General features: G+C 45.2%; 1 protein-coding gene across 1 annotated transcript in view; it reads right to left on the bottom strand.

The window, feature by feature from the left end:
* Positions 1-16966, bottom strand: part of MYL3 (myosin light chain 3) — a 39254-nt gene extending 22288 nt beyond the window's left edge. Inside the window, exons 1-2 of the mRNA XM_005442330.3 lie at positions 16886-16966; positions 16351-16493 (exon numbers count right to left, since the gene is read on the bottom strand). Coding sequence (XP_005442387.1) covers positions 16351-16473 — 123 coding nt within the window. The 5' untranslated portion in view covers positions 16474-16493; positions 16886-16966. The remainder of the gene's footprint in view (positions 1-16350; positions 16494-16885) is intronic.
* Positions 16967-17884: the final 918 nt, after the last annotated feature.

Raw genomic sequence — 17884 nt, 5'->3', positions numbered from 1 at the left:
ATACTGATAATGGAAGAGAAGTGAAAGTAGAAATCCATCCTTATTTTCAGCTGAATTATTGAAATCTTTCGTTAAAAAGATACGTAGTTCATGATCAGGAAAATGCAGCAAAGTCTTTGTCAAGATCATGCAGAGGATGCTGCTACATAAGGAAATATACAACCACCTTTTTTTCCAGCCTGCACTCTTTTTCACCAGAAGATGATCACCTGGAATCTTTCTTTTACCTAGGTTTCTTGAGAGCTGAAAAATTACAGCAGTGTATCACCACTGCTCTCACTATAGTCTCAGCAGACTTTATGACTTCCAGGATACTACTTTATTTTGGAATAAATCTGGATGAGGTCTGCCGTGTTGTGGCTTTTGATTCTCCTGATCCCTCAAGATGTGGATGCAAAAGCCTTCTGTGAAGGAGCAGTGTCTGGTTTGGGGTTAGGAAGCACCATTTTGGGTCTCAGAGTAACTCCACAGAATGCTCCCAGGTGGTAACAGAGCTGGAGAGTGGGAGAGCTGTGGTAGGTGCACAGCACTAAAGGTCATGGGGTGGTGAAGAACTGTGGGGAGACATGAGATCAGTGGTGCAGACAGCCTGAGAAACAGAACTGAGGAACCCGTGAGGTCCTACAGCCAGGAAAGAAATGCAACACAATCCTGAACCTCAGTACCTCAGACTACATGTGCTCAGCCATACTGTTGTGTTCTGAATCCCCTGAGTGAGGAACCGCAGCCTGATGCATCTACAGGGCACAGGTTCAGCTTTACACTTTGCAGAAAGCTTGTCCAAGCACTTGGCAACTCAGAGCAGCCTCACCTTTGGTGCTGATGCTCTGCATCCTCAGCCTGAGCTAGAACACTGGGTGGCAGTCCCCTGGCAGGGTTTCACACCCCCTTGCCCCTTGTTTTCTTGTAAACACCTTCTGGGGTTGAAGGAGCAGCATGCTTTTCGGTCACTGTGCTTTTCCTGCTCTGGTAGTAGGCTATAAACTGATAGCTCCCTTTCTTGGATGGGGAATGCATTACCACAACTTTCCAGAGTGCAAAGGGAAATTCCAGAGCCAGAGCCTCAACAGGAGAATGACACAGCTGCTTTGGAGATCTGAGACAGCTTCTGCCAACAGCCAGCACCAGAAATATAAAACACTGTAGACTGACTGTTCTCCCTGTAGCAACATGGGTTTGGATTGTCCAGCCGTTTATCAACAGCTGGCTTCTCACCTTCTCTGCAGCTCCCCCTTCACCAGCCTCACCAGCAGATGTTTGTTCAGATGTTCACAACCAGGGAAGCAATTATAAAACCCAAGAAATACCCTCTGTTAAATGCCGGGGGGAGCCTGGGGTGTAGGAGAGGTCAGATGGTGCCTGTGCCGTCTGCTGGAGTGGACAATAGCTCGTGGGTTGGGTCTGTAACGGGAAGAGCTGAGCCCCAAGGATCCAGCCTGTGAACCACACTGCAATGTTTTCCAGGGGCTTCAGGCCCTCACACCTCTGGTAAGTGGGTGCTAGGAAGTAAAAAGGCCCCTCTCTCAAGCCACATGCACCGGGACAGGTGGACTCCGCCATTCCACAAGTAATTATGGGATAGCACTGCCCCTTGCAACATGCTCATCTTATGGTGGAAGGTCTCAAACAGCACAGGGAACTTAGTCACCAGATACTGCATCTGGTGGATATGATATGCTGGAAAGCACCCAGGGAAAGGGAAACACTTCTCTATTTAATTTTTTAAACAGCTTAAGTAAGGAAAAAAAAGAGGCATTACTATAATTATTATTATTATTACAATTATTATTTCGACATAAAAGCCTTTGTCTTTCATTTTCAAAATCAAATGTTTTGTCTTGTAAATACTGGAAGTTTTTCTTTATTTTTCTTTTTTCTTCTTTTAAATTCAGAAGTTTTTATATTGAAATGACATATTTCATGTAAAATTGACATAAAGAATCCCATTGCCCCGCATTAGATCACCCCAAACCCTACCAAACCAATTCTTTTGGGGCTGAACAAACCCATTTTGAGTTGCCAAAAAGGAATTTCTGTGGGTTTTTTGTGTGTTGCTGAAACCTCTTCCTGAAAATTCAAGCTGGTTTCTTCAAACATTTTAATTTCCCACCAAGCCTAAAAACAACCATCCTTTGCTGAACTAATTCTGCTCTCAGATGACAGCGTTGTGTAACTCCTGTAGGTTACTGATTGATGTGTCAGTCATGCTAGTGGTGAATGAGACCATGTGAGGCATTAAGTTGGCCGAAGTGAAATGAGCCTGATGGGTCTCAGGCAAGGCATAGAAAAAGGCATCTGTAAAGCAAAAATCTCCTGGAAGCAAAGGAATCAGTTCTGCATGTGGAAGCTGAAGCTCTTGCTCATACACAGTGAGGTCCCCCAAGAAACAAAATACCTTGGCAAGTACCTCCACCAGCAGCATCAGCCACCACAACCACCTACCACACTTCTCCTCCTCCAAGGTCTAGGCTGACAGTGTTTTGAAGCCCAGTGCACACAAAAGAGCTTCAGTGTCCTGGGTAGGAAATACTCATGTTTTCCCTGCCATCCCCTGACACAACCCCACACCGTACGGTTCACACAGCAGCACGGTGCAGCCATTCAACTCTGTCCCAAAGGTGGTGTTTTTCTCCATCACCGGCACTGCAGCTGTTGCCACCCCAAGCCCTCCCAGGGATGGGATGGAGTGATGCCAACCTCCAGCCCCCACCTAATCCAGTCCCATACTTGTGCACTTGCCATTCCTGCAAAATCAAACAGTAGCTGGACCCCTTTAAAACATCACACTCTTTGCCCTGCAACTGTCTTGGAGAAAAACACCCCAAAACTACACCAAGGTTAAGCTGCCCAAGAGTCCCCGCGATAACGTGCTGGCAGCTGGGAGAGCTCTGCTTTTGTGTCATGGAGCGGGCAGGTGCGGGGCACAGGCTGCTCCCAAAATAATCACACTATAACCCAGCCCCACTTTAAAATGGGCCAAAATTTCCCCATAGAAAATCCACGAGCACAAAGTAATACCTGCCATACATACTCTGGGGGTGGCTTTGGGGTTTTTTTTATTACTATTTTCCGAAGCAGGACGTTAGTCATTGTGAGCTGAAAGCAGCGTGCTCTGATCTCGCTGTGTAACCGCAGCTGTCCTGGATGCTCCTGCCCATCCCCAGCACCACCAGGGAGCTCCAGAGCCCCAGCTGGGAGGCTGGTTAAGAGGACGGAAATTTTAAATCCTGTCCTTTTATTGAAATTTCAGATTCTGGTAGAAAATAAAAGAAAGAGAAAATAAAAGAAAGAGAAATCCTTTCCCTCTCCCTGCCACCACCTTGAGTTTTTCCTTTCAGTTCAGCCTGCTGGGGTCCTTTGCTTGACTTAGAGGTTTATTTATGTGGAAAGAAGCCAAATCTGAAGTTTCCTACAACTGCAACTGGAGCTGATGTATCAGAGTTTCAGGTTTGTTTTTCAGTCCACTTACAGCAGTGTCAATGTCCAAAACCTGATCACATTAGCAAGTGCTCTGGCTGGGGATGGTTTTCTGCAGGCTTTGCAGTGGAGCCTGCAAGGTGCCACTGGAAAACAAGCTTCTCCCAAGACCCCCTAGGTCTGAGCGTGTCCCTGCCGCAGCCCCCCGCGCCCTTTCACACCCTTTGCACGCTCCTTGCCATCATACACACAGGTGCTGGAGAAAGATTCAGTCGCTGTGTTTATAAAGTGCTGTCACCGAGCAGCATGGCGTTTGATGGCATTTCATTTCAGGTGGGGGTTTCTTTTGCAAACATTAAAACAAAGAGGCAAAACGTTTTTACCTTGTGCCAGGCTGTGGCTGTTACCTACTAGTCAGCACTAACCACAAACACTGAAAAGTTTGAGCTATTTTCCTTAGAAACAGTTTATCTTTTTTATCTTTTTTTAATTATTCTTTTTTCTTTTTTCTCTTTTATCTTTCTTTTTTCCCTTTTTTGTTTTCTTATTTTTACCCTTTTTTCTGTTATCTTTTTTCTTCTTTGTTGTCTTCTTTCTTCTTTCGTCTTTTTCCTTTTTTCTCTTGATTTTTTCTCTTTCTTCTTTATTTTCTCTTTGCCCCTCCCCCCACCCCCCCCACCCCCAGCTACTCTCATGCTGCTCTTAACCATAGCTGAGGTTTTTTGAGGTTTTATTTCCTTGTTCCCCACTGCTGTTTTTTTTAAGGCTGGATGGGTTATAAATCAGTTTGTTTTTCTAAAATCATTCACAGGAACACACTTCTCGCAGGAGATTTTTCAGTCACATCTGTCCAATAGCCGTGATGTTCCACTGCTTCCCAGAAAACACAATCGATGAATTGTCCCTGTTTCTGTTCTGATCACTGGGATGCACAAGGCTGCTGAAGCCGAGCAGCTTTTGCAGGCTGGAGGCTGGATACTCTGGCCAAGTGGTGGGCTGAGTGCCACCTTCCATCCCAGTGTGGTCCCAGCATGGCAGGCTGCAGGGCCTGGCTCTCCTGCACCCACTGAAGATCTGGGAAGGGGGCACGGGTCCCCGGGTGGGCCATCCAGGCACCCTGCATGGGTGCGGTGTGCGCTTACACATGCACGAGGCAACCGGATAATGGAAAACTTCCTAGGGGCATGCATGGGTGGAAATGTTTGCACATCTCTATCTATGTCTGTTTACCTGTGTGTGTTGATTCATATGTACATACGAATATACCTCACTGCACAGCACACACATTTCTTTCTTACATACATCCCTGTGCACACATGCACATACTATATATATACATACACACACACTTACTATATATATATATATTTTTTATATATATATATATATTTTATATATATATCTCCTAGAATCCTAGACTGGTTTGGGTTGGAAAGGCCCTTAAAAACCCCCCAGTCCCACCCCTGCCACGCGCAGGGCCCCCTTCCCCCAGCCCCGGTGGCTCCCAGCCCCGTCCAGCCTGGCCTTGGGCATTGCCAGGGCTGGGGCACCCACAGCTGCTCTGGGCAGCCCGTGCGGGCGCCTCGCCGCCCTTACAGGGAAGGATTTCTCCCTAACAAATATTGTACACACAACTCGCGTTCACAACCATACACACACATTAACCCCGAAGGCAGCCAGAGAAAGCAGACGTGAGAGATGATGGTTTATAAAGGACCAGAATAAACCTGCATTGATCCTTTCAAATCTCGGCACTAGAATCTTTTGGACCTACAGCACAGACTGTTGGAAAAGTAGGATGCAGGTATTGAGCTGGGATAAATCAGCATGGGTGTATGCATGACTGGAGGGGCTATGCTGACTGACCCCTGCTACTAGTCGGTCCGTGACGTGGATGGCATGCATGAGCAAAAGCCACTAAAGCTCTCCTGATCCCTGTTTTTAAGGCAGTCACCCCCGGTTCCCTGGCTATGGCTGGGATTCTGGTAAGCAGCTATATCATCAGAGAGGTGGGCTGCACGCTGACCACATACCCTGAGCATAGCATAATGATTTCAGTTTAAATTTAGGTGAGTCCCTCTCTGCTGTCTGCTTTTTTTAGGACTCAGATTGCAGATAGGACAGGGGAGGGGAAAATGCCATGTAAGATGCGTGCATACAATGAGACATGAAATCAAACTCAAGAAGGAAATTTGCTTAGGAGGAAAAAAACCCCCAACATTCTGGAGATTATTTTGGCATTGCCCCTCTACTAATATTACGTCCATTTCCTTTCCCATATTCCTTTCCACTTCTTTACACTGGCTAGCATATGATAATTTTATACATATATATGTATATATATGTTTATATGAAAATTTGTTAGGAAATATGCTTTGATGTTGCTTTGTTGTTGCTATTTTTAGTAACACCTGAGGTTTAACCAATCTTTTTGCCACCTGGAAACCTTACAGCAAAGCCTAAGCAAATAGCTCTGTCCCTGGGCTGGGGGAGGAAAGATGATGGAGGTGGAGGAGCTCGCTCTAGTCCAACATCAAAAGCTCTATACTTGGAGACTATCCAGAGCCACTATAGCTTTAGAAGAGGCTGGGATGATTTCAGACCCAAAATCCCAGAGCCTGTGCAGCAAGGTCGGCAGGTGTCATCATCAGCTGGAGGCAGGTGCATAGAGAGGCAGCAGGAGCTCTGCCCATGCTCCTGGTTTCAGTGCAGAGCTCACTGGTCACCCCGATTTTACCCTAAGCAGGCACCCGCTGCACGCCTCAGCCTGAAAATCACTGCAGATTCACCCTGCCCTTTCCTGCTGCCAAGGGGAACTGCTCCATAACATCTTTTAGGTATTTAGATCAGTCCTATTCCTCTAACACTTCAAAACCCTTCATGAAAGCCCATCTCAGAGCTATAATTTATCACTGTCCCCATTTTGCTTCCGGAGCGTGTGAAAGCAGAGATAGGGCTTCACCCAAGGCGGCAGCTCCCAGGGTCACTCCTGGGACTTGCAGAGCGGAGCTGAAGGGCTCTTTCACTTGGCAGTGCTTTTCATATGGAGGTGCATTGCCCTTGGCCAGCACAGCAAGGACTCGGTGACAGGCTGGTAACCAGCCTGCCCCTGGGAAGGGATGGGTGCAGGACTGGGAGGGAAGGCAGCACATCATCACCATCATCATCATCATCATCATCTGGCTCTGAGTCACGTCCCCATCCAGCTCACAACCTGGGTGCCTCTGTTTCCCACGGGGAACACCCCACTAACATTTTTTCCATCCTTTTAGCACAGACACGGGGGAAAAATGCACCCAGGCACCTCTACCCGAACACTAACGTCTTTGCAAAAGTTTGGGAAACCCAAAGTTTCTCTTTGTATTAAGAGCCACTGTTCCTCTCCAGCCCCATCTCTAGTATAACTACTCTCAACATTTTTTCCCCTTCTCCAAGTTAAGATTTAACTGGTTTATGAGAGGAATAAATATTCTGTCTCTACAGTCCAGCTTTCCAGCAACTTGGGAAAAGTTAGCACTTTGGCCAGGGCCTTCTGCATGCTCTGAGCTATGCATTTAATTTAAATTTAATAGTTATTGCACGTTACACAAATGGCGATTAAAACCATATTGATTGAGGTTTAGCAGCTATGTGAGAAATGCAGATCTTATTACAGAGCTGCTCCATACCCAGAGTGTGCTTTTAATAACTCCCTGCTCATCAAGGGGCAGATGGGAGGGAGGCAAAGGAAAAGGCAAGGCTGGGAGGCATGGCTGGAGGGACAATGGCAAAGCTACGGGTAGGCAGCTCGCTTCCCACCTCGGGTTCGCACACCCATAGCATGACATATCCCCACCGATATGCTGCTTACTTCCCCATGTATAAATCAAAGAAAACCTACCTTAGGCACAACTACAGACACGCAAGCAAGCCTACCAGGCCACATCCACACCACGTGCTGGACAAGCAGACAAACATGTTGGCTGAGATCTCAGGAGATAAATGGCTGTGGCAGGATGTATTGCCCTAAGGGCTTCCTAGGTCAAGACCTGGTGCAGAGCCGCTTGAAAACCCCAGAAACTGTCAAAACAGGACTTGTTATTTGCTCATCGCTCTCCCACCCCCCCGCCCCCCACTTTTCCAAAGGCTGCAAAGTTCATTTGGTGGCAAAGCAGAAATAAACAATGTCTCGTGTCCTAGTTTGTCTGAGATAATGACTGAAAAGAGAAAATCAACTGGGAAGATAACAGCACTGAAATCACCCTGCTGAGAGCAGTGCAAACCCTTTCAAACCAACTCTAGTGCTTTTGCACAATTCTTTGCTTTGCACAATTTCCATGCTTCTGAAAAGCAGGCTGGGAAATACTGCAGGGACAAGGTGTGTATAAATATTAGAGGAGACAGATAAAGATGTGGAACGTGCAGGGTTACAAGGGGAAATGGAGATTAAAAATCCTCCCAGGCACACCTGCAGAAAATCTTACTTTCCATGATTCCAAATGACTCACTAAAGCTGGGCTACCCTTGGGCAGGGTCTACCCAGCACCACAGCTTTTCCTTATGTATTAGGGAAATAAAGTTAATGGTGTTTCAGATCCTCCACAGAAATCATCTCCTTTCCATGAGAGACTAAAGAAAGCCATGTTCAGAAAATCCCACTGCACTTCTGCTTCTCAGCAATCCAGATACAGGCTCAGAAAGCTGCTTATTTTGCTTTAAATATTCCAAGGCCTGAGGATTCAGTAACACTGCAACTCCGAGTTATTACAAATAAAAAAGAACATATGAAACTTGACAGGTTTTCGTCTCTACATCCCTCAGACCGAGCTGAGCTGTTTACAGGTTTGGTTTTGTATGTCTCTGTGCCACAGACACCAGACACTGCAAAGAAGTTATTTTTTGGCAGCTGCATAACAAAGGCTTGGAAGAGGAAACTACCCAGAAAATTATTATTTTTTTAAAAAAAAATCATACTGTGGTGTATTTTAGGGTGCCACTGAGCAATTTCCAGATTTTCAGGGAAAAAGTAATTTTGATTAAAACTGAAAACAGGTTTGGGTTTTGTGTTCTACTTGATGACAGTTTTAGTTGGAAATGAGGGAGAAAAAATGTTCCAGATTGGTCAAAATTTTCTCTTCTGCCCAAACTGAAGTAATTCCACCATTAAAAATTTCTGGGTGGTTTTTTTTTTTGGTTTTTTGGTTGTTTTTTTTATATAAGAAGGAAAGAACCATTCAAAATGAATAGCTGCTTCAGATCAAAAAAGTCTAAAGAGGGAATTAACTAAAAAAAGCTGAAACTGATAATTTTCTTTATCCTTTTCAGATTTTTTTGGAAAACTTTGCAAAATCTGTGTCTATTTGCAAAGCATTCTGGTACCACCTAACTGCACTTTCAAGTCTCCCCAAAAAATATTTTTAAGAGAAACATCACCCAGCTCTGCAAACAAGAAAGATACACAAAGATAGCCAGGCTTTTGTTGGCCCAGTAAATTAATCTGGAAAGCTCCTTCAATTTCCAGTGCTATTCAGTTTTGGCCCTTAGAATGAGTGGAATATACTACAAAGGAACCCTTTTGCTGTGTTTTAATGCATGCTTGCTCAGCATCTTACTATTTCTTCGCTGCTCTGCATCCTGGCCTGCATCTCTTGGGCATCATCTCTTTTTGGGATGCTACAGCCCCGGGGACTTCAGTCATCCCACATCCCTTCTTCTGATGAAACATTTTGCTGGGTCAAGGCCACAGGTGGTTTCCTAACGCTGAAAAATACCCTTTATACTTTCAGGCACTGATTCATATCTGTCAAGCAAGCTGCCAAATTCATGTCAGCCTGGGGCCAGCTGCTGCAAAGAGAGGGACAGGAGGGAGAAAGGTGCTCACTCCACTATTATAAGCTGCTCTACAATGGCCAGCGTGGCTGGGAACGTCCTGTGCTTCCAGAATGACACGGAGTGTGATAAATAAAGGGGAGAATAAAAGAGCAGAGCTGCATTTAGAAGCATGCTATGGCTGCATGGCATTTTAATTATGCTAATCTCTGAGGTCCATCCAGAAGCACTGAAAGAAATTGTTAGTTGGGCATTATAAGCTTGACCATCAGCTGATTTTTATGTGCAAGGCAGTGTGTCTCAGCCACCAGCTCCTGAGAAGATACCTGTGGTAGCTGGGTAGCCTCTCACAGGCAGGGGGGGCTTTGGAAAGGGAACAGAGACTGTGGTGACAGCCCTGACAGCATCCTCCAGCTGAGCTTCTCCTCCCCATGCAGACTCATGAGTGTGCAACACCAGACCTCTGCACCCCCTGCTATGCAGAGGGTGTGAGACAGGGTGCGAGAAAGCACCACTTACAAAGGGAAAGCGCTATACCATATTATACCTGCAGGAGGATTAATTCATCCCATCCTAAAAAAGTTATCTGGTATTTAAAATAAGTGGCATCTGAAGTCTTCCTGCGGAGTTACAGGAGTTTGTACTGTTATGATGCTAAAAAGGGAGCTGCCTCTATGCACCTGAAGATATTCTGCCGGATCTATGCAATTTTTCAGCACATACCTAAGAGGCATTTGCCTCTCACTAAATTAAAAATAAATCAGAATAAGCTTACAAAAGTTCTCACACCTTGCCAGAGCACTGGTCCATGGCAAGAATGGTGAGTCAGAGGCAAATCCCATAACACTCAAAAGGAAACATTTCCTACTGACTCCCGCGAGCTCGGGCTCGCAATGGTGTCTCTTGTCTTTGCTAAACTTTCACTCATTTTCGCCTGGGGCCTCCTAAAGACTCACTACTCAAATTTCTCTGGGCTTGAAAGGCTCAGGAAGAAACCACTGAGAGAGAAAGAGGCCCAGCGTGGGCTTGGTTTAGCCTGGCAGGTGTCTGCCCACTTCAGAAACTTTCACATATGTGAGCACAGGAGGGAAATTGCTCTCTAAAAGTATTTCTACCGACACGCACTGTAGGCCAATAATAATAGCGGTGATGACAATGGAAATGTGTAGCACCTGGAAGGAATGAAAGCAAGGCAAAAAACAGATTAGAGAGAGAAAGATGAGAGGGTGTTCGAGGTGGAACTCATATGGTGACCACCTTCAGCTGTCCTGACTTTGGAGGCTCAGGCATACATGCATAAAGATGTCTTGATCTTGGAGGCTCAGGCATACATGCATATAAAGAGGCATCCCACGTCGCTCTCAAGGAAGGCTTGGCCAAACTCCATGAGATCTAACATCAGGACAGGTTTCAAAGTGAGCAAAGACCTGCATTGCCCCCCAGCATCTTACTAAAAGAGAACATAACTACTTTGTGCAAGCTGGGTATGATATGTGCACTGCATGGAATATCCAGCCAGGCTTTCTTTGGATCAGACAAGCCCTTACTAGCTGGATGCCTTTAGCATCCCACAGGACACCATCTGCTCAGAGACTCAAGGAAACTGTTCTTGGAGCTGCCCTGTGTTGGGGGCTCAGGGACAGCCCTGTACCACCATCTTACCTGAGGCACTCTTGATGGAGCTGTGCTTTGCTGGTGTACAGCAGGGGTTACACAGCTTGCTGATGGCTTTGAAGACACATGCTCCTGCTGTCTCTGTACCAGAGGGAAGGGGTTCTTCAACATGCCGAGATTAAAATCACACTTGCACTGGAATGTCCTAATCTTGGCCCAGCAAATGGCCTTTTTTTTTTCTGGCAAGAAAAGGCCCCTTCTTTCTTATACAACCTGTTGTATCATGTTTTCCATGGGTTGTAAAGGACCTTAGACTCCTGCCACCAACCAGCTACAAGGTTATCCGCTGCTGAGCCTCTCATCCCAGAAGAGACGCATGCCCATGAGCTCATGGTTCCCTCACACATCCAGATAAAACAACTCTTTTGCACACTCAGAAACAGTCTCCAGTGGGCCAACACCTCAGCTTTCTTACTTACAAAGAAGCCTTTTTGCCTACAAAACCCTTCGCCTCTACCCACTCACACCCCCGCTTCTTACGGAAGGCAGGGACGTAGGTAACTTCCTCTGTCACGTGCAAAATACCCTTCCCTCTCCAGCAGTAAGCTCGAAACCCGCAGCACATTCATCCCACAAACAAACCCCTTTCTATCCACAAAGTAACTCCTGCTTTCCACTCCCCTAAGCCCTTCTCACACGAATGTCCGCTATTAACTCACATTTCTCCCACATCCAAGCTCACTCCGAAATAATCATTTCAGTCACTTCAGCCCAGAATAATTTCTTCAGCAAGGCAGCAAAATCTCCTCTGCCAATCCCACCTAGCAAGGCATTTAGAAGCTAAAATGGGATTTTCCCCCATGACAATCAATCCATCTCCCCCAGGAGATGTTTGCATCCCTTCTCCTGGGAGTGCAGCCACCCCAGCCTGCCCAGTCCTGCCTCACGCTGCAGCAACAGCTCGCACGTGCAGCCCTGCACATCTGCTGGCTGTGACCTGGCCGTCACACTGTGGCACGCTCTGTGCTTCCCAGCTGAACAGACAAGTCCGGCAGGATCCCATCTTTACCGGTGCTGTGCCATGCCTGTACATTTTCCCCACGGCTGCTCCCATCCCAGATGCTTTTACATCTGTCCTTGCAGAAAAAGGGAAGACACTTTTATTTTTTAGTATCCCTGCAGATGTTCAGAAGCCTGCAGGGCATTTCAGGGAGAACAAGTTTCACGTGGCTTCATGATCACAGCGCTCCACAGAAATAAGCGATGAGTGTTTTTTCCCCAGGCACCTGTATTACTGTATGCTGCTACAATGAGCATATCAAGTGATGACATGGGAAAACGTGGCTATCAAGGATAACTCTATATGGTAAGCTGTGTTCCTTCGGGTCCTCACATATGCCAGTTGTCTCTGCATGGCCTTTTGGGACCCAGGACTCACTGGACTTTGAGCACACGTCATCTCAGCTATCTTTAGCAGCTGAAACATCGGCACCCAAATACCTGTCTCATCTCCCCTTATCAAGAGATCAGCGTCTTCCAAGGGTGATCCAATCCATCCTGATATATGTGTTCAGCACACCCGCAAGGGATAAACCTCAGGAGAGTTTCTCTCTGCTGATTACAGATGATTCATTTAAGATCAATGATCAGCTTTCCAATGGTTAATGGTATGGACACAACTTTGGTGTCCATAACAATAAAAGATTAATCCTGTTTTGCATCAGCCTTACTATTTTTCAGGAGAGCAGAATATATATCTAGCAAATGTTCCCCCCTACTAAAAGACAGCATTTGGGTGGGAATGAATGAGGTATATGCAACAGACAATCTTCTTGCAACAATATCTCTTCAGGACAATCTGTTCCCCAAAGTAAAGAGGTTCAGGAGCCCTAGAAACAATTTCTTAAAAACATAATTCTTTGGGGACTCAGCCAAACTCTTACAGAAAAACAAAGAAACAACAACAACAAAAAAACCACAACCTCTTTTCTATGAGTTGCAAACAACATTCAGTCACATACAATCTACTTTGATTCAAAGTACTGGATCAAATCCTATGGGAATGTATATGTGAGTAACATTAACACTTTAGAATAACTGCATGTACTTAATGGGACTTATCTCACATTTAGGCTACTGCAGCTGATAACCCAGTAGAGACTCGCTACAGACTGAGACAATGAAACGGCAAGAGAAAGACAATGGGAAAATCAAACATGGCTCATAGAAAATTAAGAAAAAAAGAAAAATAAGAAAATAAGGCTTTTAGACCATTCTCATGACAGCAGACTAACACACAGGAAAATTGAAACAAGAAGTACATTTCCCTACCACAGAAGTATGTTAGTTTGGAGGCTTTTTAGTGCCTAAAAAAAAAGGTCAAAAATTCCAAATACAAAATTGTGCAATAAGGTCTAAGAATGAATATAGATAATTTGAGACATTCCTATCAAAGGATGCATTTCATTAATTTTTAACATTTTGTTTTGACACAAGGTTGTTTTCCTCGCCTTTTTTTAACTACAGATTATCTTCTGCATGAAAACAAGAATGAGTTTCATCCTGGAATGCAGTAAAGGGATGTTTGGAGAATTTAAAAACTCATTAAGGCATTTTTTTCAAATGTTGTACAATGATCTAGGGAGGTGTTCTGATCTACACCAGATGGCCTGAGCTCCACCAGAGCTAGGTTTATGGAGCAGGAAGCAGTATATTTGCCAGCCCTGTGCACAAATAGCTTCAATTTTGACAAAAGCATTTTTGATTAAAAACATTTAATTGAAAAACTCCCAGGAAAACTTCTCTAGAGAATACTGTCTCCCCTTATAGCATATGAGTTTTGGGGAAAAAAAATACCGTGGACCCAACCCATGCATCTACCTATGCTTTCCCTGGTCCTAATTGCTATATCGTAGATAATGGAATATTCTCTGCAAAGATGAAGCAATGCTATCACAGGAGTACTGGATTTACTTACTCAATATGCACTTATTAGCACTTTAAAAAATATGATAGGAGTCCATAATTGCAAATTGTGCTGGAAGGCAAAATAAGAAATTGCATGAAGAAGTGTGCAGAGCGAGTACGTTTTAAAAAATAATGCAAAAATGAATTGGTTTCAAATCCTATTTGGATGAAAATGTATTTGATGATCCTGAAATGGTGGTGTTAAATGTTTTTTAAGCGGTACCAGCTTGAGGGTTGGGTTTTGGTGGTTTTTTTTTTCATTACAGCTCATCTCTCTACTGGACTTAGCTGCCCTTCATACCACAGTGTCAGAGTATCCCAGCTGAACATTATCACAATGTCATGGTATTCTGGCTGAAGCTATGTGTGCCCTGGAAAAGAAGCTATTGCGATTGCCCTCTCCTCCTTTTACAGTGCAGGAATGTTAAGTACAGAGACGTTACCAGAAAGCTGGATCCCACCACGTACCACTTGCTCAAGGTCATGGTGGAAGTTATCGGAGCACAGCACTACTCGAGTGTCAGTACTTTAAAAACTAGCCCAAAACTGAATTCCATGTAATTAGACTTCTTGATAAAGTTACAAATTATTGGGTTTTTTTCACTGGTATTAAAACTGAAAGATTTGCAAGGTCTTTATGATTCAAGGCAGGACAAACCCACTGTCAGTGCTTCCTTTATTATAAATCCCTAGCTGCAGGAGTCAGTCCCATGTGGAAGAAGCAAACAGTTTCAGCAGTCCATGATTTACAAGCCACGCAAGAGCCATGTTGCCACGTGCTCAGGAGGCACATCGAAGAGACAGAGTAACTTATGCCCTTCCTCACATAGTTTCTGTGTTTTCCTGAGAGGGAAACTACTTTCTGAGCTAACAAGAGAGGATCCCAGAGACATTCATCCCTCATCTCAGCTCTGAGGAGTTGGTGCCATGGATGGCAGTGGAGCTGTGTCCTTTTTCCTTTTCAGCAATATCTAGTCTTGCCTCATGTCCTATGGCTCACCTTAAACACAGGTGATCACCAGGACTCCCCTGTTGGTTGCTCAGTATCTTGTAAGAAACAGGAAAGAATCTGGCTGCTCTAAACTAATCAACCAAATAATGCTGATTTGCACCCAGTCATTGTCTGGGCCAAATCCCTATGAGAAAGAAACCTGTGAGATGCTGCAAAGCTCCTCTTCTTTTTCCCAAGGGCAACAATGCCTTTTCCCAAAGGACAGTTCCCAAAGGACAATGCCTTGCAAAGAAATCCTGCTATGCCTTGCAGTATCGGTCCATCTTGGGGTATTTACTGTGCAAACAATACGGGAGAGGTGTTTCTAAAGATGCCTGCAGGGGCCTCTGACATTGCCTTTGAACATGTGTGGTGCAGAAGGAGCAAAGGGGAACTACTCACCTTTAGATCTTCATTTGCTTATTGCATTTTTATAAGTCAGGAGGTCATTTCATGGTCATTTCCATAGGAACATATAATTTCTTTCTCCTTATCATTCTCTGATACAAATTTCTTTTGAAATATGAGTCACTCTCAGTTATCTGCTGAAGGGTCAATTCCCATGAAAAAAAACAAGTGGAAGGAAAACAGACCTCCAGCATCATTTCACTGGAATTACTACTTCACAGCTTTAAAACCTTGAGTGTTTCCTAAACATTGGCAGTTCCCTGTCAATGGGGTGGTTTACTGAAAGGGCAACGTGATGCCAGTTAGGCAGCTCAGGATAACAGTAGTGACCCCAAATTTTCTCAAAACCTATATAGGAAATATAATCTTATCCTTGCATATTTTAACAAGACTTCAGCAAACCCTGATGGGAGCAGCACTGACTCTTTCCAGTAGAAATTTCTCTAAAGGAGGAGGAGAAGGCTCATGCCCTTTGGAGGAACCTTGGGGCAGAACCTGAAAGTAGCAGGTCATACAGGAAACCTGGATTTTTGCCCAAGTTTCTCTCTGCCTTCCAAAGTACGCACATAAGCACATAGTTCCCTTGCCATCCAGTTGGGCTTTTCTGGAAAACTGCAGGAGGTGTCAAAGGCTCACTTTAAAGAAGTCCCAGACTGGTAAAGTCTACAAAAGTGATGCATTCCAGGCAGACAGAAATTAATTCAACACATGATCCAAGCCCGCTCCAGTCTGGCCTTGGCCATTGGTTAGTCAGTGGTCAGCCCCGGGTACAGTCAAGGCTTCCTGACATGTACCTGCAGTATTGCCTGCAGAGGAGCAGTCATGTTCCCACTGAGGTCAGTGAAACTTGCATGCAATAAAATCTGATACTTTGGGGATAAGATGGGACAAACACATCTGAACATCTTCAGGTAAAATAAAATTCAGCTTTTAGCTTCTCTGTTTAGCAGACACCCGCTCAGCAACTTTGGTCCCACTCTTACTCTGCCTGCGGCAATTGCCTTTGCTGCACACTCTCTGCTCAAAACCATGAGCTGCTTTTGGAGAAGGTCATCTCACAGTACTGAATACACCACCACCAGAACCACCACCAACCCAAGCCCCACCAGCCCACTTCCTCCTATGCCAGCTCAAAAGATACATACTTTGATAGAAGCTGGGTTAAATTCAACTTCTTTTTTGGGTTCTGGTTCTGCTGGTTTAGGTGCCGGTTTGGGTTCTTCCTTCTTAGGTTCAGCTTTCTTAGGTTCGGGCTTCTTTGGAGGCATGCTGGTTTGCTGGTGGGCTGCTTTAGGAAGGGAGAGAAGGAGACAAGACAGTCAGGGAAGAGGTGGCTGCTGCAAGATAAATCGCCAGCGCACACAGGTCTTTATGCCTGTCCAGTCTCCTGAAGTCACACTTGTGTCACTCTCCAACCTGTCACATGCCAGAGCTTACAATAGGGCTGCTGCTATAAAAGGACAAGACATTTACCGGGCTATTTTAGAGCCATCAGATACGGCATTGTTATGAATTAACACTTAAATGGAATGAGAGGTTGGGGGTTTTAGGGCTGAGGCTGGCGCTGGGTCAAACATTTCTGGTGCGCATGTGCATGCATGTGCGGTACACGGGGTGGCTGGGTTATGACCCAGGTCCATCAATGGGTTTTATCATCCCCAGGGCCATGCTGACACCTACCTTCCCAGCTCACTTGCTGCACAGCGTCCCTTTTTCAGGCTGGACTGCACCCCGGCCTTTGTTGTGCTGCTGTTCATTAAAAGATGACCACAGATTTATAATTAGACGTGAGGATGGAGCTATATGGGAGGCTGACCATCAACACGTTAGCTGGCACAGGGGAGAATTGTTACCTCAGATCACACACTGGTCTCCTAGGAAGGTGCAAAGAACCAGTATTGCTTATAGCAGAAAGTATTTAACAAGCATGGAAACACGCACACACAGCGTCTGGGATAACACTGGGTCTCTGTAAGTACATCCTTACGTCTGAGATTTTCCAGACCATTTTAGGGACTTGAATGCCAAATTCCTATTAGAATAACTAAGATAAGGGTATCCACTTGAAGCTTTTCTAATCCCAGCCTTACTTTGATTTAGATAACTCCTCTTCAAAGCAAAATGGAGTTAACAGTTTTCAGATCCGCATTTGCTTATGTTATTTTTCTAAATCAGGTCACTGTCTGAGACATGGTCACTTCCACATTGCCTGATCTATTTTTTTTCCAAAAAAACAACACCCCCCATAACAAGACAACCACCCCCCAAATCACAATGTATTTGAAAAAGGGATCTGTGCTGGCATTTCAAATAAGTATCAGTTGAATCATAAATCTCTTTGTTTTTCTTACTACGTCATCCTGATAACAGAGCATTCAGACCCCTTTGAGACCTGCTTTTGCCCACCCCGCCACCAGCCTACCCCTCAGTAGCTGCTCTAGGCACTCCTGGTTCCCTGGCTGGCTTTGCTGGAAGAGTGCTTGTGCTTTATCCCGCCCAGCTGCTCCCAAATCGTAGCCCATCCACTACTGGCAGTACACAAGCAGCTTGGAAGTGCCACATGATTCCTACACAGAAAGCTGGCCACCCCCTTTGAACTGCTGTCTCCACCATGGCTTCAGCAAGTGAAAGCAGTTGGGGAACCTGGAGAGACTGGAGGGGGAATGGAGCAGGGCTGAG

Source organism: Falco cherrug, chromosome 4, assembly GCF_023634085.1.
Source record: "Falco cherrug isolate bFalChe1 chromosome 4, bFalChe1.pri, whole genome shotgun sequence".
NCBI classification, from domain to species: Eukaryota; Metazoa; Chordata; class Aves; order Falconiformes; family Falconidae; genus Falco; species Falco cherrug.
The sequence above is the reverse complement of the archived record's forward strand: the minus strand, read 5'-3'. Positions and strand labels throughout refer to the sequence as shown.